The 20,964-nt window shown below is 36.1% G+C and overlaps 1 protein-coding gene across 1 annotated transcript; it reads left to right on the plus strand.

The window, feature by feature from the left end:
- Positions 1–261: 261 nt before the first annotated feature.
- LOC143453503 (uncharacterized) lies at positions 262–14,705 on the plus strand. The gene is made up of 14 exons (XM_076954856.1): positions 262–420; positions 531–1,266; positions 1,392–1,716; positions 3,277–3,464; positions 4,328–4,512; positions 5,070–5,210; positions 5,866–5,915; positions 8,779–8,977; positions 9,154–9,267; positions 9,464–11,337; positions 11,464–11,631; positions 12,353–12,417; positions 12,824–12,890; positions 13,015–14,705. The coding sequence occupies exons 1-14, from the start codon at positions 324–326 to the stop codon at positions 13,057–13,059; spliced, it is 4,254 nt and encodes a 1,417-aa protein (XP_076810971.1). The 5' UTR covers positions 262–323; the 3' UTR covers positions 13,060–14,705.
- The last annotated feature ends 6,259 nt before the right edge of the window (positions 14,706–20,964 follow it).

Consider the following 20,964-nt stretch of genomic DNA (forward strand, 5'->3'; position numbering starts at 1 on the left):
TTTCTATTGCATAGGCTGTATTTGTATACATAACTTTTAGGCTGTCGCTATTTCACTGAAAAAAATCATGCGTTCGAAGCTATTTTCCACAGCTTGTTGTTAACCTAACTTAAATATGAAAACACATTCCTCTAAATCTATCTTAAATCTAACTTCAATTAAACCTTAAACAATGAAAATCAACTTTCTGCATACCTATTCTTTTAACCTAACCACCTATCTTTAACAACAGGCTGCGTGACCTACTTCAAGTGAAATAGTCACTCAAACTTTTATTTCATTTTGTATATTTTTATGTCATTTATAACATAAATAGGTAAACTATGTCTGAACAAGAACCTTGGCCTAATCCTCAAATTGACGAAGTAGGTGGAGGAACTCGATCATCACAAGAAACGCTCTGTAATACAGAAAATCCAGGTAGGTTGCCTTTTTTGTGCTGCCAGTGTTAGGCACTGATATTGCTATTTTTCGAGTGATTCGTAAAAAACTAAATTTTTGTTTACTTTAAATTTTTGTCTTTCTTATAGAATATGAAGTTAACCATGCTGACAGCGCCGGAATCTCATTTCAAAGCACCAATATCATTGACGGGGAGTTACTTGTATTATCCGAAAATGACATTGCTATATCTGAAATGTCTGAAAGTTTTCAGGGTTTGCACGCCCCAGAAATATTGGCAGCGGCGACAGTTCCAACAAATTTAAGTCTCCATTCCATTGACCCTAGTGTTTTCATCAATGAAGATACACAGATGTTTTATGCAAGTAGTCCAGCTGCTGTGGAAAGCCCACGAGATATCACCAGCCCTTGTGGGCCTGGTGACAGTAGCCCATTTGAGGCAATGGAATCTGATGGTTTGGTTGACCCTGACGAGTCTATTTTTTCTGCCTCCGGCCATCCCTCACGAAGGTCATTTTCATCGTGGCATGCTACACCTAATGCACTGAGTACAACTACACCAGGCGGCTCCTCTGATGAAGACCCATATGCGTCAAGTGGAAGTCGGAAAAAACGGCGAAGAACTCGTAGAGATGTTTACGATCATGGTTTTCGTTACAACTCACCAAGCTCCCAAATTCCTTCCCCAGCTCCATCAGGTGATACTCAAGCTAATGAAACTGAAGACTCAACTGCACCTACAGGAATTGCAATGAGAAGTTACATTGTAAATAATTCAGACTCTAATTTACATGCTACTATAATGAATGCCAACAGAAGACTTTCTAATGCATCTGAGAATAGTCAGAGCTCATACTTCAACAGGTATACCTTTCATCATAATGAACTTTTAGGCCTTCTGGAAAAATTTGCTGTGCTTTCAGGAATTGTAGTTTTTTTGCTCGTTGAATTTTTTTTTAATCATTTAATATTAAAATTATTCTTTCTAGAGATGCTTTATCTACAATGGCTAGTGGTGACAGTATTATAAACAACCACAGCATGGCGGGTTTACCTACTGATTCTTCATCCACTGCCACAGCAGAGCTCCCGAAAAAATCTCCTTCTGTTCGTCGCCGGCAGCATCATCACCACCACAGAAATGTTCAACCTGCTTCAGCACAATCTTTACACACACAATATCCACAATCTGCTTGTGGATGTAGTTTACACATCCTAACTCAGCCAGAAAATCAACACAGAGCGAGATATCTTACTGAAGGAAGTAGAGGGCCAGTCAAAGACTCCTCTCAACAAGGCTATCCTCGACTGCAGGTATCAAAACCACGTTTGTGGTAGTTTGATAACTTCACCCGATTTTAGGTTTTCTTTTCAACGATGATTTTATAAATTTACTGATTACAAGGATTTGAAAAATAGTTCTAAGAAATTGTACAGAAATTTCTCGAATGTACAATCCACCCCACTTAATTGAAGCATAAAATGGGAACCCAGGCAAATTTTGATTTGACAAAGCAAGCGGTCTAATTTAGTAAGAAAAATACATTTTCCACCAGTTTCATTAATTTTTTTGAGTTTTTGAAAATGGTAAAAGCATTGGCAACTGAGACCATAGACACAACGAAAACAGTAATCAACAATGAAAACAAAATGTAGTGCTCTTCTGTGTTCAATGTCGCGTGGTAGTTAATTCTGTTATTTTACAATTATTTTTATGACGTGACAAAGTGTTTATTCGTACTTCACCTATTTCATTTCAATATGACGTAGCAAGAACGTACCGAAATTTCCCACATCCACTCATGACGGATTGTCTCACATAATTCAGATTAAGGATGAAAAAGTGGAAAATGTGAAACCATGAAGGTGGTGATTCGATTAAGTGGGGTCTACTCTAAATTGACTTTTTGCTAGTTGATTGCTTTGCGAATGCGCATGCTTTCAAATGGAGCACTTACCACTTCCCAACGTTTGTGGCAGCAATGAAAAGTTGGTGTGAAATAATGAAAGAAAAATAACCAGTAAACACGGATAATGGATAATTATAAATACATTTATATTTAACCATAATTGGTTTAGAATACATGCTGAATTGTTAAAAAAAGTAATTCCTGACTTGTAGACCCTATATCTTTGTCCATAGTTTCTTCATGCTTATTAGCTTCTTTAAAGCAATTAAATAAATATATATACTTTTTAATTTTGTATGCAGTTATCGATTTTATGCAACATAGCTTGGTAATGAGCTAAATTAGTTTTTTGCAGTTGCTTGCAAATATATCCATCTGTCTTAAATAGGGTTTGATAAAACCTGATAGGCTTATCATGGTAACAGCAATGCTGTATATAGGGCACCAGTATTTCATTTGAAGATAAAATTGTTATATTCAATTTAGCATTTTATTTGATTTTGAATATATTTAGTATGCTATTACGCACATTGAAATTTGTGTCACAACTCACAATCATAGAGTTCAACATAACGAGGCGCATATTGGGTGCCGGAAAACATTTTATTTATGTTGAATGTCAGTTTTTGTGCGCCAGCTAATCTATTATAACTTGTTAAATGATTATGTGCAGGAAAATTATGTGGTAGGATCACATTAATATTATAACATTATTATTGCTTCAAAATAATCTGGTCACTTGAACACTTAAATAAAATGCTTTAGGTTACCTGTGATGCATCTATGGCTAATTATAATGCTTGACTGAATTTTCATGAATGTGTATAAGCTGCGGACAGTAATACAGCCTTTTCGCATTGTTGAACCTTGAATAAATTTTTTTTTTGTCTGTAGCAGCAAGAACACCTAGTCTTTGCCATTCCCCTCCATCCGAATGATGTAATTATTTTTGTTTTGCAAATAGTTGAAAGGCTATACTGGAAAGACCACTTTACAAGTTTTCGTAGGATCGGAATCAGATGATAAAATTCGTCCACATGGATTTTACCAAGCTTGCAAAGTTACCGGCAGAAACACAACCCCTTGTGAAGAAGTAGAGGTTGAAGGTACTAAGGTCATCCACATACCATTTGATGCACAGGAAATTATTAGGTAGGATTTATTGCATCTCCACTTGCTGCACTGAACTGGTGTGTGTGAGAGTATGGTTGATTGTGATAAGATCATTTTTAAAATTAATATCTGTAATTTGTTCGTAATTTATATTTTAATCTTGTTCTACTGTGTTCAGTGGTAGCCATTTACCAAACACATAAACAATCAATTTTATTCTGAGACTGTTTTTAGTGTGAACTGTGCTATTGCCTTGACAGATAATAATTTGTGGCAATTCTTCACTCAGTCCAATTCAAAAACTAACATAAAGCGCAGGCCCATCTTTTTTCCACCAGTTTGTAAATGTGTGGCAAAAGATTTTTTCGTTTATGTAATGCATTGTGTTATTAACTCTATAGCAACATTAATCAACTATTACTCAAAAGTTGATGCATTTCAGTTCACTTGTTCATACCATTGATAAATGGAAGGCATTAATTGCCAAGTAGCAGCGCGTATGATGTTTTTCTATACTGGTATGATAGGTATGCAATTATTATCAGTATGACCTATCATAAAATTACCGTACTTCTGCAACTAGTAAAGTGACTAGTAATAAACATTTTAGTACAATAGCCAGTCTGTTTTATGTAAAGGTGTCTTGTCTCGTGTAAGTCCATGTAATATAATGCTTCATTTGTTTATGACTTGGCTTACTGTTGTTATGTTCTACAGTTGAAAAGTTTAAAAGACCCTGACAATTATGATGTAACCGAATGTTGCACCAACACTGTTTTGCAATTCTAAAATCCAAATATATAATAGTTTTTAATTTATGACTCACGTGATTTATTAACGGATGCATACTAATAAAAAGTCAAGCTACAAATTTGTTGAATCCCAATTCTACTTCGGTGCAGTGTGGATTGTGTTGGGATTCTTAAGCTGCGCAATGCTGATGTTGAGGCCAGAATTGGTGTGACTCGGGCTAAAAAGCGAAGCCAAACAGTCCGTTTGGTTTTTCGAGTTATCTTAGAAGATATGCGTGCAGAGAATGCCTCTGTGCCATGCATCTTGCAAGTCGTTTCCAATCGTATTAACTGCAGTGAGTACAATGCCTCTTTTTAAGATGTAAACATGTGGATGGGTTATAATCTTCTTAACTTCTTATGTACTGCTGTCCTACTTGACACTGCATTCTAAGACTAACCTGTATGGCATTGTTACAGAAATTTCTGCATGACTTAAAGGATCTATTTAATGTGTTTTTAGAACGTTTGTTAAGCTTTTAGTTGTTAGTTAAGATAGGCTAAAATATTTGAAAGCCTTGTCATGCTATATGTTTTATTAAATAGTCTTCGGAAAGTTGTTAGGTAGGTTATATCCTTTCTTTTTAATGCCATGGTTTGTATGGTTTAAATTTAAACCAATGCTAAATCATAGATCACTCTCTTTATTTCAAAATGCATTATTTCAATTGTTGTACTTAGGTAGTGTTATATGCATGTTTTTGATATTTGACCTGGCATTGAACAAAATGTGGTGATGAAGTAGTTCTATACTGATTTATTTATCACGATTATAATTTTTTTGCCTTCGTTGTGGACACTACTTAGGCTATTGAAATGACACACATTTCTACAATTTTTCCCTCTTATTTAGCTCAACCTCCAGGACAGCCAGAAATCACTAAAAAAAGTTTGGAACGCTGTCCAGTGGAAGGTGGTGTTGAAATGTTCATCATTGGACGTAATTTTCATCGTGGCTTGAAAGTGATATTTCAAGACTCCGAAGAACCCGATGGTAAACTTATTTTGCACTTAAGTTATCAATTGCTTCACTTATTCACGATATTTATAAAAATCATACAGTTGTTTGTGTGAAAGTGGTAGCACCAATCTTAAATTATAGCATTCTATTCGTCATATTTCTTTTTACTTTTAATAAATTCTAGTGCATTTTTTTGGTCTTGCACTTATTTGACATGAATGTTTTTAGCAAACTTTTTATCAAAACAAATTGATAGTAATCAGAAAACACGTTGCATCTATCAGTGCAAATATTACACATCTTGTCCTTAATAAACTATACTTTAATATACGTTAATACTTTTGTGGCATGTGTTGTTTGTGGTATATTTGGTTTTGCAATAGTGTATTATTAAGGAGGTGTGTTGGTTCAAAACACTTGAGATTTAAAATATTTTAAATTCATTTAATTTAAATCATGTTTACATAAAGGTATATGTTTTTTGTAATGTTACATGCATAAATTGCTGAGCATTGTATATTTAGTTGTAGGCTTCACATACCTTGCACTTGCACTGGTGTATCGTGTGTGTATGCTGCATAAAAACTGTACTGCAAACAGTACAACACTTCCCAGAATATCTATTTTTATTTTAGCTTGTATTGCGTAGGCTTACAAATGTTGTTTGTAACAGTTATTTTAATTACAGGGAGTCATTGGCATACTCAGGCAACTATAGACAAAGACACATTCAACACGGTAACTACATTTTTTGTACCATGCTATTAGTTGAGGCATACGCATTTGAAATGAAAAAGTAGATAAACTTACTAGACATAAGACAGCACTAGTCCAAATTATTATTGCTGAGTATGTTTGAGTCATATATTTGTACCAGAGAAGATTGCACCACTTTTATTGCTTCTGGTCATATTACATACAACTTTATGCTGCTACGTATTACAAGCAGTATCAATGTGACAACCATGTTTATAATATTTGAAAGATTCAGCTTAATATTCATGATCATTATTAAATTTTGCTTCATTTTTTCACATTTTTCAATCTACTGGTAACTCAAAGTTTTGCTTTTATACTGCAAACTTTTAATTATCACCTTTCACTGTGATCAGAGCTAAGAACCTTCTCAAGATGGCTTAGCTTGTGCACCAAAAGTCTGTGGTATGTTATGTACACAGTGCACATCAGCTACACAAAATATTGAGTCGCATAGCATTAATTTTTTGTAGTAAAAACTGCATTGACCTTTCAGTAATTTATAATGTAAAATAATTTTTTGTGCTTCTGCAATAGTAGTTTGGCTTATAGATTAATGCAGTGCGAACAATAACGATTGCAATATAGGAGGTTTCTGCTGCTATTTTGATATAATTTCCTGTGGATTTATGGGCATATCAGTAGTGTTGCGACTATTGTGTTCTGAATTTCCACTATTTTGCTTTGTATTCATACTTCCTTTCCCATAAGAATGATGAGTTCCAAATATGTTTCAGTTTTTGTTATGCGTGATAGCCATACATTTTCAAGTGATAACCATAGTAACTTGGTGTAATCTTCATTTTATATACTGAACTTAACTAACAAAATTAACTGAGAATCTGTAAAAGGGTTTAAAAGAGGCTTTCTATTCAGGTCATACTTTCGCGTCACTCAGTTGACATTTAGTTATTTTGTAATGTGTTTACTGGTTATTTAGTGTTTTGCTTTTCAACATGGCTTACTTCTGTTGTATTCTCACACAAGTTTGTTGTACAATATCGTGTTGTTGTGTTTCGAACCCATCACCTTTTAATTTTTAAACAAAGCAATTTTTTCTATGAGCTATTGTCGAATATTGTACATACATAGCATAGAAGGTAATGTAATAAGGTTTTATTTGGAAATTCAAAACTTCTTTAAAATAGATAGTATGGTAGGTATGTAATATGGGTATATTCATCAGTGAGAGAGAACAAACTAGATTCTTATATGTTTGCCTAGACGGCAGTAAATAGGTTTAATAGCACATACCTCTGAGAAGCTTGTGCAAACCTATTTATATTAGCTTTTGTCCCTTTTGGGTGCTTTACCAATTTGTGATGAAGTGTCTGGTGTTTTCTCATTGGTGGAATTTAACAGACAATACCTCCCCTGCCTCAAACAGGAATAGTGAATAATGTAAACATTTGGCAAGGAAATTACCTGTACTCTTGTAGTAATATGTAAGTTATGAGTTAGATTGCTTTTTATCCCCACCATCAAAGTGAAGTTGTTGTTTTCAACAAACTCATTATTTTCTGGCCTGTAAAGTTAAAGTATGCACACTTACATTTGCTGGTAGATAATGCTAGGTATATTCATAGGTGAAAATTCCACATATCACTTTCTTTTATTGAATTCTCCTCCTCAAGATTTTTGAGAAGGATGCAAGTCACTGCACAGTGAAGTCTCAAGCTGCTGTATCATAGTGGTTTTTTTTTTCAGTACAAACCAACATTTAATGAACTGTTGTTTGTAATTTTTGATAAGCTTAACCCTCCCATGGTTAGAGACAAGGCACTAAATTGCTTGCCCATACCTCCCATTTCCCAACAATATAATTTCTAGGAGGTTTTGTCTTCCTGGAAGCCAAATTAAAAGACATATATCAAGATAAGGTTTGGCCTCATAGCAATCTTTTGAAGCGAATTCTTTCTTGAATTTTTCCTAACCTATGTCCCAAGATCTTTCATATGAAAAAAGTAAGCAAATCATTTATGTTTTCTTTTGTGGAGCTTTCCGAAGAAAAGAATACTTTCCTTTTGCCATATCGTTTTTATTGATAATTACGGTTAAGTATTGTGTTTTCCACGGTTTGGTCATGTATAGAAAGTGTTATAATAAACTACTATTGAAGCTGTAGATTGTTGTTATTGGAAATTTCACAATGTGAGTTGTGAATTGATTCATTGTCAAAAGAGCTCTTTATGGAAACATTATACAATGTAAATATATACTGTTACACCATCTGTTATCAGTCTACCTTTCAAAGTCTGTTGTACTGGGCTTATGCAAGCAGCTCATAATATGCATTTCGAATGCATTCATGTGGTAAAGTCTTCTGTAGTAAAGCAAGTCATGCATACTGTTTGATTTTGACAACCATGTATCATTCAAATGGTGCAGATTTTAGCAGGTGATATTACCATTACCTATATATACTTTGACTGTGGCATAACCAATGAGCGCTTGCTTATCAGTTGTTTTTAGTTTTTGTGCAGTGGAGGTCTGTGAATAGTGCACTTTAGTTTATCATGCGCTACCACTTGGAACATGCATTGGTAAAACCATGTACCTAAACAATTACATACTGATTCTTTCTTGATTAGTTGAATTCATTGACTTTTCATCCATGGTTAGTCATTCGAGTTATTATTTACACTGAAGTGTTTCACTCATCTGCTATGTGCGTCGCTAAACATGACTGGATATTGCAATGTCTGTTCCTTTACTGACTTTCAAAACAAACTAATATAAGCCGGTGACTCATCACCTACTCACAAACATTTAACCTATTTGGCCTATTGCTTGTTCAGTAGTACCAGTCTTTCAAAAACATCGCTGTATGTAATTGTAATTACAGACACACATGGTGATCCAAGTGCCGTCATATCATGACCAAAACATCGCCAAGCCTGTCAATGTGCAATTGTATGTTGAGCATAATAGCAGAAAATGTGACCCGCACAGTTTCACCTTTGATCCAAGCTCAAAGCAGCCTGCAAAAGCTGCAAAGGAAACTGAAAACCAAGATCAGAAAGTGGAGATCCCTACAGATCCAGGTAACTGTCAATTGCATAAATGTTATCGTGTGTAACAATTAGTTGTGACGATAAACCAAAGATTGTTTTAGTAGCATTCTGGTAGTTATTGCTAGGTAATGCTCACTACATAATTTTTGTAATTCTCTATAAGCATGTTTACAATTTGGATTATTTTTTTACCATTGCTATATCAGTGGAGGCCATGTTACGAGATGGAAAGTATAGTCGCAAATACCTTGAGGCACTTTTTGCAAGACTGTGCCGTTCTTCAGATTTTCAAAATAATGATGTCAAGCCCCCAGTGCAATGTGAGTAATAACACAAAAATTTGTTTATTTACTGTGTTTGCATATCTTAAAAATAAGCTTAATTTCTATGTATCGGGTGACTTCAGTGCTAAGAAATGGCTGCTTAGTGACACCAACCACCTTTTCCAAGAACAAGCAACAGCATCTGTAATTTTGTTTTTAGTTTGGAATTCTTATTGTGTCATATGATATTTAGTTCCAGATCCTGAAGCTAACAACAATATGATTCTTAGCCTTCCAACCTTACCACAAAATACACAGCCAGTGTTATTCAGCTCAAATGTCGCCTCTTTGCCTTCAACTGTGCAAAAGCCTGTCCCATTGCAGGGTACAAATGGAATACAGTCGGCATCCCACACTCTTATACGGCCTAACATATTTCAAGGTCATACTAGCACCTCAATGAGGCGGACAGGTGTATTTTCTGATTTTCAAAATCCCGTTGTGATGACACCACAGTCAATCAGTTCGAATCAAAACTCAACTAATATCTCCACAGCTACCATACATCCGACGGCCTCTGGTATGCAGCAGCAAGTTACTCTGTCAATAAATCCACCCAGCCAGTCACAAATGTCAACCGTTCTAAGCAGCTCTGCTGTTGCTAATGCCATGCAGAATGCAGGTCTGATTGTAAAATCAGAGGATCAACAAAAGCTAGTGTGGCCAACCAATCAAGCTGGTTTTCCGAATTCAGGTGCTCAGCAAACTCATCCACAAAGTTCATTGTTGCTGGGTCAACCCGCTAGCATCGGAGGAAATGTTGTCTTTTCTTCGCTGACTGGGGGCACGTTTGTGTCAAACTCCTGCACCTCGCAGACTGTGCAACCGGTGAATGTTATTCAACAGCAAGCAACAACCACTCAGCCAACCCCGCAAGTGATACAGATAAACAACAACCTGGCAGCTTCTGCTCAGACAAGCACTCCTGTTCAGGAGACGGTTCCAACTAATCCTGTGTCTTTCGCCGTCGCTCAGCATGAATCCTGGCCCGGTCAAATAGTTCGGGCTGCCCCGAATATGGTTATCAACAATGCTGCCCTAACTACAGAAACCTTTTCATCTGACATCAACATCATTGCTTACACCGTTGCTCAGACTATGGCAACAGAAAATGCCACTCCCGCTTCAGGCAGTTTGACTACAGTAAACCCTGCAGCAAATATAAAAATATCGCAGGGAAATCAAATAGCTTGGCCCACTTCTCAACATCCTGCAAGTGCACCTGCTACAACGTTATTGTCCACCTCACAAAATCAACATCAACATCCTGTCACCACCCAGCAGGCATCAAATCCGGTCTTTTGGCGGGGTAATGTACAGCAAACGCAACCAAGCCAGATTAACGCTCAAGTTAATGTAATGCCGGCCGAATTTATCCTTCAAGAAACGGGCAATAACCAAAATTCCATGCCGGCCACGACTCAGCAGCACTTCTTTGCTTTAAGCAACAGTATGCAGATTGTTGATCAAAAAGCAACCAGTGTGGCCCAAGTTAGTAATAGTAAACAAGCAGCCGGCAATTTTTCGAATTCGGTTGTCCTGCTAAGCCCTAACGAATTATCAAACAGCGGAACTCAGCAAACGGTGGAGTCACTGGCAAGCCCTGTTGTTCCATCCGATACATGTTTGTCCGTGGATTTTGGAAACAATTTTAACATAAATGACGGTGAAGCAATGGAGCATTCCATGCTACAGACCATTATTTCCGACTGTACAAACAGTAGATCGTCTTTTAATATCGACGATTCCGCAAATCACGGTCAGGTTGAACACATCTTTCAACAGCAGTTACCGGTCAACACCGGAAACGGGACGCAAAACGCAATCTTCAGTGGTCCACAGACTTCGATGTCAACGTCACCGTGCAAAATTATGCAAGCCCCATTGCAGTTTGTGCAAAGTACGTCAAGTGACGTTGAAATGATGCAAGTGCAGCAACAGCCAAACAAGCAATTCGTCCAGGAATCACAAGGTTTACAGGTTGTGCAAGCTTCTTTGCCAATTTCGCAAAAGGACATACAGAAATCATCAATAAATCTAGAAGACCTTTTACGGGAACCGAACGTTGTGAGTATTATTTCATTGTTCCTAAATTGCTAATTTGTTTAGAATGGCGTTTCACGTTTACTTTGCATCCATGAATTTACACCAAGGTGAAGGGCCACCGATGTAATTGTGACTGTAAATTTATAGATGCAGGATACAAATATCTACCTGGTTAGCCCAGTAATACAGCAGCAGCCGCAGCAAGATATGGTGACGGATAGCTCATCTGCCCAGAGCGCCGGGCACATTGTCTATTCCATTACAAATACCAACATTAACAACAACCAACAAAATCAGCCCATGCACATACAACAGGTAAAAAAATTTTTTGAATATATCTAGAATTTTTCTTGTTCCCATTCTGTGTAAAATAACGTAATTTGAAAGTGCAAGTGTAAATTGCCTTAAATAGATTATTCGGACGAGATATCTATTCAGCAAAATATAATCATGATGGGGAAACGTGAAGTGCCATTAACTGTGTGCTTAAGTTGCCCCAATTTCAAGCTTTGAAAATGTATACAAGTATTCAGTAGTTATATCACCACACTAAAATCAGGGCGTATGTATTTAAGGCTGGGTATAATTTGAACTACAGTAGTTTAGTTGTTTTATATCTACTATTAGTCGTGGGTAAACGGCGATTGATATTTAAAGTTGATCCTAACGACACGATTTCTTCAGTGCTAACTATCCCGGCGGAAAAATGTGTAGTGAAAGATTCCCGTTAAAACGCTATATAGCGAAAAAGATAACGCTAATGTATTGTAGCGTGAAGACTTTCTAGTTTCGCACCACTGCCGTTTGCTTGCATACGAAACTGCTCGTTGTACAGTATCCAATTAACTTAACGAAAATTGTTAATCCTTGCACGTTTATGTTGGGTGCGTGTTATACTTATTTTATTTATATGTTGACTCCATAACGTATTTCTCCCCACTAAATGTCATTTGTTACAGAAGGACATTGTAATCTCCGGCTTTTGAGTTGCTTAACAATTTTTGTCGCTGTAAAAATGTTTTGTTGTGTTTCTCAGGGTGAGCACAATATTACACCATCAAATAACATGGAAGGAGGAACTACTAATAATAATTTAAAGAGGTAACGAGGTTCTACACTTAACGATGTAGCATTTCAGTCGTTAAGACAGCAATACATAATGCGCGTTGATCAAGCACAGCAAAATCTGTAACAATAAGTTCAATATATATCTACTGGGAAAATTTTCTACTTTTTCTGTTGCTGCTTGTCTGCTTTGGGGCCTTATGTTTGTTGAATTGCACTCTTGTGCGGTTGGCATGTTTACGTCATACGGTCTCGTGACTAGGGAAGAAGGCGCATAGCAGAAAGTCCCTACTAATTCTCTCCCGCGCTCAAGACTTCCCCACCAGTTATTTGCGATATGTTTGTTGCTTCTGCATCAAATGGGGTTCAAGGAATAGTTTGCTTGGTTTTGGTATATTACGTTTCACTGTTTGTTAATTGTTAAAATGAATTTCTTTTATAGCGACTTTCAAACAATTGATGGAACGGCGTTAGTCATTGGCAACTCTGAGCCGGCCGAATTTGCTCAGGTACAGAAATAAGTAGCATAAGCTTTGTGACAGCACGTTCGATCACAACATATGGCGAATATTTTCATGCATATTATGATTATTGCGATGACAACTGTAACTTCCTTTAAATTTTTATTTTTAGGCATTGGGTGGATTTTCACAGATAACTGCTTCTACGGAAAATTGAAGATTACTCTTGCTACCTTAGCACCATGTATCACGTTCCAGCTAAATCTTTTTTTTTACGCTGGCATTTCCCCATTTGATCTCATATGCCAGCATTTGAGAACTTACTTGTTGGCTTTTTAATGCCGTTGCTCTTTTCAAAACTTACTGTCCTTAACACTACTCTACACTCTTCGTAGCCTTGAATCGAGTAAGCAAGAGCTTGGCTATGAGAAGTCTTGAATCAAACGGTCGAATTTTTTATTATTATTGAAGAGTTTAAGTTTGATTATGCAGTTCAACTGATACGTTTTTGTTTGTGTGTGCTGTAACACATGATCGTGCACACGCTCTGTCGTACGTCAAAATTCAGTGAAGTGTTATACCGTGTTGAAAAGGACTATAGCTGAATAACCAAGGTGCGAAAGTTTGTTAGTAATACTGTTTCAGCGTAGTAGATTTTGTGTTTGGTTACTATCTCGGAATAACTATCTAGAAGCGCTTCGCATGAGACTCTTTCGTCTCGTTAGTGCTTCGACTTAAAGTGTCCATCTAATACAATTTTGCTGTTCAACAAACAAGAATTTGGAAAAGGTCATTGAGTTTGTGCCAAAATAATATCCCGCTTTCTATGTTTGTTGGAATAGCGGACGAGATTTACTTTTTATTGATTTTTTGTGATAATTGGCTCCCAAAAACATCCGATCGAGTTTTCGTGTTTTTTTAATTGAGTGTTAAATTTCGCGTTATACTCCGCAAAACCAGTGTCTGTTTTCTAACGTCTACGCTATTTTAACCTTGGGCCCGTTATTTGCAAAACTTTCCAGAGTTGTGTTGTGGATTAGGCCAAAATCATTTTCAAACCACTTTGTGTACCTGCTCGTTTCTGGATTTGATGCGTTCGTGCAGGAATAACTTTGTGAACTTCATATCGCGTTCAATGGTGTGACACCTCTCTGGTTCATGCTTATTCTTGCCATGTTCAGTGATATGTTTTATTGCTATTGAAGGACCAAACACCGTAATGAGACCGGTGATTGAATGTATTTCATACGACGTGCATAACCGAATAGCATGTATCGTTGCGATCATAACTACTTTTCGTTGACTGGTATAATTAACAACTGTCAATGTTGTATTGTATTGCTTTTTACAAGTTTGATTAATGTACACCAGTCAAACTGGAACTAAGTACGAATTCGGTGCCCCCAGTTTTGGAAATCTTTCATACTGGATAATTCACGTATATAGTTAAACTAGCTTAAGCATTTCGTACTATTCAACCCTGGCTTTTAGTTAGATCATGTCAAGCAGCTTCGTGATATGCATTGTACATATTTCTATATAGCACTATATTTAACATGTCCCCAGCTTCTGTAGCTCTATTTATATATTTCTTTCGTTGTAAAGTATCTCCTACACCGCACTGGAAACGTAGCAAAATCTCCATGATTTCAGCCAAATGATAAAAATGCTTACTGCCCCAAACGATGCTTTGAACTAATGCGAAGGTTTCTGTTATTGTAATTAGTTTTGTAATGTTACAAGACGGATTTTTTAAATAAACACATCATTTCAAAGTTGTGTACTATTTTATATTTGCTTAATAACCTACTTCGTGCTACTTCAGGTTTGTAATCTGCGTATGAAATACAGCCTACTATATGATTGCTCTTCATGTGCTTGCTGAAGCAAAGGTACGCGATTTTATGTTAAGTTCTTATAAAGGCGTTATTTTTAATCTATAGGATACAGTTATGCTAAACAAGTTTTATTAACGGTCGTTTTGTGAATACCCATATTCCACACTGTACTAACCTACAATGTCATTAGTTTTTCTCTTAAACTACTCGTGGGTGATAACAATCCCGGAAGGAACAGTTTTAGGTTATTAGAGAGAAGTGCATACCAAAATGGCTATGAAGGAGTATGCAATAACATTTATAGCCTAAATGTGTTACTGGAATTTTTTCTTCGGACCAGGAATGTACAGAATCAAGATTTCGCCAAACGCAAGTTTTACAGAATATGCGATTGACTTCTTCCAAAGACTCGACTTGCTTAGAATCTAAACTGTAAATGACTTGTATTTGGTTGACAACACGAGTTTGATGATTTGGTTATGACTCTGGTAGATTGTCGTTTGAGCTGATTGTCAACAGGACTAAATGACAAACAGCCAAGCGGTCGCGCTGCCAACCAAAATGCATAAAGGCCATAATAATAAAGAAGGGCGTTGTTGATGAGCCCGAGTTTGTACAGCAAAAGTGCACTTCAATGACAATCTTTGGAAGATGTGATGACATTACTGCTCGTTGCAAAATGAAATTTTCTCTAGTACATCGACAGTGATGTACGGAGAATGATGCCATTGCTGTCCAATAGATGGTATTGCTGAAAGGAAACCCATCTTATTTCGAATCTGCAGACTCCAATGGCGCTGGTGGTTACGTTTCAATCTAGTAACTGGTTCCTGTATTTAATCTTGAAATTATGTAAAAGTAGTGTACTGAGTGTTGAAAATTTACAAGTTACTTAAAAAATAAACAGATCAGGCGTATAATTTTCTTAGCCAGATTCAAAGTTTTCCTGTACCATGATCTTATCAAAGTGCTTTATGAAAAAGTACTTGTCATACGCTAGAGTTTGGCAACAACAAATTTGGTGGCAGGTGGTTGAGGAAAGCGGTAACTATTTTCAAGTTGAAAGAGAGATACAGCAAGTGAATGTTTATTAAAAATTCAGTGAAACTTGGTTGATATGATTACAGTTGCGGTATTACTAAATGTTGCCTACACTCAATAACACTGAATGTGTCTTAAAGCCAGCAAACATCCATTAGTGAAATACAATTGAAAATATAGACAAAAACAAGTGTATAGTCATAGTGCAACAAAATAAATGAAGTGCTTGGTTCTGGAGTGCAGATTTATACAGTGCAAAATTACACAAATAAGGAACAAAAATAATACAAAACATTGTCACATAGTGTCATGCACGTGTGATTATGAAGCAAAATAGTTTTTTTATAAAAAATTTTCTTATTTTCTAAAAGTTTCAAATCATTATGCAGAGAATTCCAAATTTTTGGTCCCACACATGGAATCGTTTGTTGAGTTAAGGATTAACTGTAGAAGAGAAGGCAAAAATTGTTTTGATTTCTTAGCGAATTAGTATATCTCGATGAATTTATTTGGAAAAAAAATTAAAAATAATGGAGAAAGCAATTGATGCATGGCTTTGAACGTGATAGTGCATATTTCACTTTCAAATAAGCTATTTATAGATGGAAAATTGCAGTGTTTCAAGGGATTTGAATAAAGTTTGGTTTTATAAACACCTATTAGCTCAGCATACTTGATGCATATTTTCAGCCCTCCACATATTTCGAAATCTTTATTCTTAATCAATTGTGGACGTTTTCGTGAAGGTTGAATTTTATTCGAATAAATTTAGCATTTGCCTTTAGTAATCGGTTGTTTAGGTACCAAAGGCATAGTAATCGATTGATTAATTATTATTTATTATTCAATTTATTAAGTATCAGTATTAAGTCAAAAATAATCGATTTATTTGTAATAAATTTGCTGTTTACTCAAATCGGAACTACTTTTCCAGCCATGTGTAACGATTAACTTTTACCCCACATAGAACTGAATTTAATCGTTAAATGTAGTTGGCGGTTTGGACGGCCAAAATTAAATAGGTATACGCTATGGTTGTCACCAGGCGTAATAATCATCAAATATAAGGCACAACTGGTGAATACAGAACTCTATTGTCTGCCGACGTTTCATTTCATTTATTCCGAGTTTTTTTAGATAATCATAGTTAACTTGTATTGTATTTGTTGTTTCTTATAACTGGGCGTTTTATGTTATTTTTATATTGCTCTTTTATAACCATGTCAAAACAATGCCTTTATAATACCTTTATACCTTTATGCAATGCCTTTGTAAAGGCATAGGTCAAAGTATTAGCTAAGTGTGTATGATTATGACGTCACATTGATGTATCATAATTGTTCCTAAGTAATGCGGCAAATTTGTAACCTGGCAATTGTCATTCTATATAGTTTCGCCAAATTCAAAATTTTATTCCCATTGCTCTGATGAAGTTAACCCGAATGGTTTAATGAAATGTCGGAAGAAAAAAAATTCTGTATTCACCAGTTGTGCCTTATATTTGATGATTAAATAGCTGTAGTCTTTTTAATAGTTTCTTAACACTTTTAAAGACTTCCCAGTCAATCAAGCATCAGTTATTGTTGCGAACAATGACATTGACATATCAAAATAGCATAAATGTTGAATATGTGCGCTGCATAATCATAAATTTAGGCAGCAAACAAGGGGTACAATATTTTCCAACATGTCGTGCAGTATTTTCTAAGTCTAGTCAATATTTTTTCATGTTATTTCGAAGCTACTGCAACAACTTTATTAATTGTTTTGGAATTAAAAATACCGTTTTATTCGATTGATTATATTATTCAATTAACCTTCTTGAGATAGGCCTAATCACCCAAGCTCTGGAAGATGTATGAAAAGTAATCAATTTATTCGAGCAAACCGCACAGTTTATTCGAATTAATTGTCGCAAATTTTGGAAAAACCGCTTGTTTAATTCAGTGTTTCTTAAACTGTGTGCCGTGAGAGATTCTTAGGTGTGCCGCAGAACCTTTTAGAAAATAAGCTATTCGTATAACAAATAGGCATGCAGGCAAGCATGCGAGACTTCAGTGCGCACTATCCATTAGAAAATGATTAGATAACTGATAATATTTATCAGAGTGAATATTTCACCATAAGTAGGTAACGCAACCCATAGAAAGATTAGGTTAGGTTAGGAGAATGGGTATGCAAACTATTGATTTAAGTTATTTAGGGTTTAATTGAAGTTAGGTTTAGAGTAGAAGGTAGGTTTAGGTTACTATGTTATAACATTTAATTTAGGGTAACAAGAAACCATGAAAAATAGCTTTGAACTTACAATTTTTTCCGTTGAATTAGTGGCAGCTTAATATTATTGTACTTGCCTTGCGGATATAGTAAAGGTAATCGTCACGTTATAATCGTATGATTATGTACTAATGTCTTTTTAAACAAGACGTCCATTTTCTACCATGTTGACTTGCGCGCTGTATTAGATTAAAAGGAAAGCAATTGCATTTAGTCTGATTAATATCATATAATGATAAGCTTTTTAGAAATGGTTAGTTATTGAAGTGCATTAAACTCTTTGCTTAAAAGCGTAAATATAAAAAAGATTACGCTCAGTACGGGTTTATCAGTTCCGGACCTGAGGTCACCAGCAACCTTTCTGCGTTATCTGCAATACAGCCTTATTTAATGAGACACTTGAATCCAACATCGAAGGATAATACAGTGCTAACTGGGCGGCTGATTGTTGTTAATCGTTGCTTGATCGATTGTTCGTTAGTCTGATTCCATTGATAGCGCGTTCATTAACCACTGATAGCCTAGTTGAGTATCACAGTACCAAAACTACACTGTCAATGTTTTAAATATTGATGCCGTGCATTTGTAGTGATACAAGTTGTGCATGTTATTAAGAAAGTTGTACTGTCTTTAGTCAGTCATCTCATTCAAACATTTATTTCTTAAAAACGGAAATAGTTGCCGGATTTCAATCAATAGACGGTTTTGGGAAGTGGTTGTAGTACATCCAGAGTGTTACGAATTTAGAAGTGTATTTGTGACATAGTTCTGTGACGTAAATAGTGTTGTCATATTGTTACTGGTTAGAAAGGATATATTCTGTGACACATCGATATTTAGAACGGGTGGCCTTAGCTGATCGGCTATAGCAAAAGGATAAATAGAGTTGATCTTGGTTTAATCGGACTCCTAATAAAAAAAAATTTTTTAGAAATCTGGTTTTATGAAAGGTCTATCTGAAAAGAGTATTTGTGGAAATGACATGATAATTTCTTCTGATGTAATTGTGACTGCGTTTCGGAATATAAGTACAGTCGACTCCGCTTAATTCGGACACTTTGGTTCCGCTCACTTTTGGCCGAATTAAGCGGAGAAACGGCTTTGTCCGAATTAAGCGGAAAATCAATTGTTCGTTTCATGGTCATGCATAAAGGCAGAAAACGCATTTAAAATACTGTACTGTTGCGTAATAAATGAATTGCAGCTGCGCTATACTGCAGTAATTGGCATTAATCGCATAAAACGTCTTCGTTTACTTGAGTAAGCAATTTCACTTTTTCTTCTAAACTTTTCTGTACCATTCTGTCCTACAAGATGGACGCAATTGTACCGAAGTAAAAGCGACTATGAAGCTGGCATGGCCTTATATGAGTTCATTGTCGATTGTTACCGCATCAATCGTCATTGTTTCACCATAATCACTCATAATGCAATTGCATCTTGTGTTAAAACGAAGGAAGTACTGTTTATTGTGTAATAAAATTAATAACTAATAACCTAACGATGGAATTGCGAACCTGTGTCCGAATTAAGCGGAGAATTGTCCGAATTAACGGGAGTTTTTTACGTTCAATTTTTACTTTTGTTCCGTTCCCGAGCATTTTGGCCGAATAAAGCGGTTGTCCGGGTTATCCGGTGTCCGAATTAAGCGGATTCGACTGTATTTGGACTTTATGCTGCTTAAAGAAACAAGAAGACATAGCATAAGCAACAGAGTCACAAGTAAAACAGACAAAAGGAGTTCTAAACGAACAATTAAAGCCTTTGGCCTTATGTCATTCAAAAACATTAATACAGCCCCAACCATCGCTACAATATATTTATGATTCTCAAAGAAACTGTTACTGTTTTCAGAGCACAGAATAAAGCTGCATTCAGTAGACTGTTAATGCCAGACTGCTCTTACTGGACTGTACTATTGAGAACTAACGTATTGAACGCTGTAGTACAAATGACGTAATTCGGAAGTAATCGAATTCGGGTCGCGTATATCAAGCACGACCAAAATATAGCACAGCGCTTATTGTTAAACACACGAAATGGAACACAAATAACATTATAATATCATCAGATCTACACGAGAATTCCGTAGGAATAAGGGCTAATTATGACAATTAGCACAATACTTTGTGAACCTGATGTCGCAAACAAACAGGAAAATAAAATGGATAGCTACCTCAAGCTGCCGATAAAAGGATTGGCTGCAAGCTACAAAGTGACTCACGTGTTGGCTAAACGTAAATAGCACACACAGACACAGAATTAGTCATTGGACAAGCATTAGCCATTGTTGTTGAAGATATGCTTGGATCTGCTACCGCCGAAAAAGTTAGACGAGTTCCTTTGTCAAATGACACGATTTCACGAAGAATAGAAAACTTGTCCTCAGATTTAAAAGATGAAGTTCGCAGATACTTTGTTGAGAAAGAAGACGAACTGTCTGTATTATGGACTTTACAATTTGACGAATCTACTGACAGAACTGGGAAAGCTCATCTGCTTGCTTTTATTCGGTTCATAAAGGATAGAGAAATGGTAATGTTATGCAAAGAATTGGGAGGCACAACCAGAGGAAAGGATATATTTAAAATTGGTCAATGAAAATGTCTGCTAAGTTGTTATCTTCTAAGTTGTAGAGGAGTAACTACGTGAGCGTTTGTACCGACGGTTGTCCTGCAATGCAGGGGAAAAACAAAGGATTTGTTGCATGTGTGCTCCAAAAAAATCCAACCGTGATAATTGTGCATTGCATGGTCCACAGAGAAGCTCCCGTGGCCAAATCTTTGCCTGGAGATTTACAAGCTGTTATGACTCAAGTTAGCCAAGTGGTAAATTTGATTAAATCTCGGCCGCTACAAAATCGATTTTTTTCAATATTTGTAAAGCCATGGATTCTGTGTACGAGTGTTTGCTGTATCACAATGAGATTCGTTGGCTTTCGAAAGGGAATGTATTACAACGCATGG

The sequence above is a fragment of the Clavelina lepadiformis genome, chromosome 4, assembly GCF_947623445.1.
Source record: "Clavelina lepadiformis chromosome 4, kaClaLepa1.1, whole genome shotgun sequence".
NCBI lineage: Eukaryota > Metazoa > Chordata > Ascidiacea > Aplousobranchia > Clavelinidae > Clavelina > Clavelina lepadiformis.

What these genes read in the sequence shown, in the direction of transcription:
- LOC143453503 (XM_076954856.1), top strand. Translation starts at nt 324, where the DNA reads ATGTCTGAACAAGAACCTTGGCCTAATCCTCAAATTGACGAAGTAGGT. An exon ending in AGACTCCGAAGAACCCGATG is followed by an intron (nt 5,211 to 5,865) that starts GTAAACTTATTT and finishes TTTTAATTACAG; the next exon opens with GGAGTCATTGGCATACTCAG. An exon ending in ACTAATAATAATTTAAAGAG is followed by an intron (nt 12,418 to 12,823) that starts GTAACGAGGTTC and finishes TTTCTTTTATAG; the next exon opens with CGACTTTCAAACAATTGATG.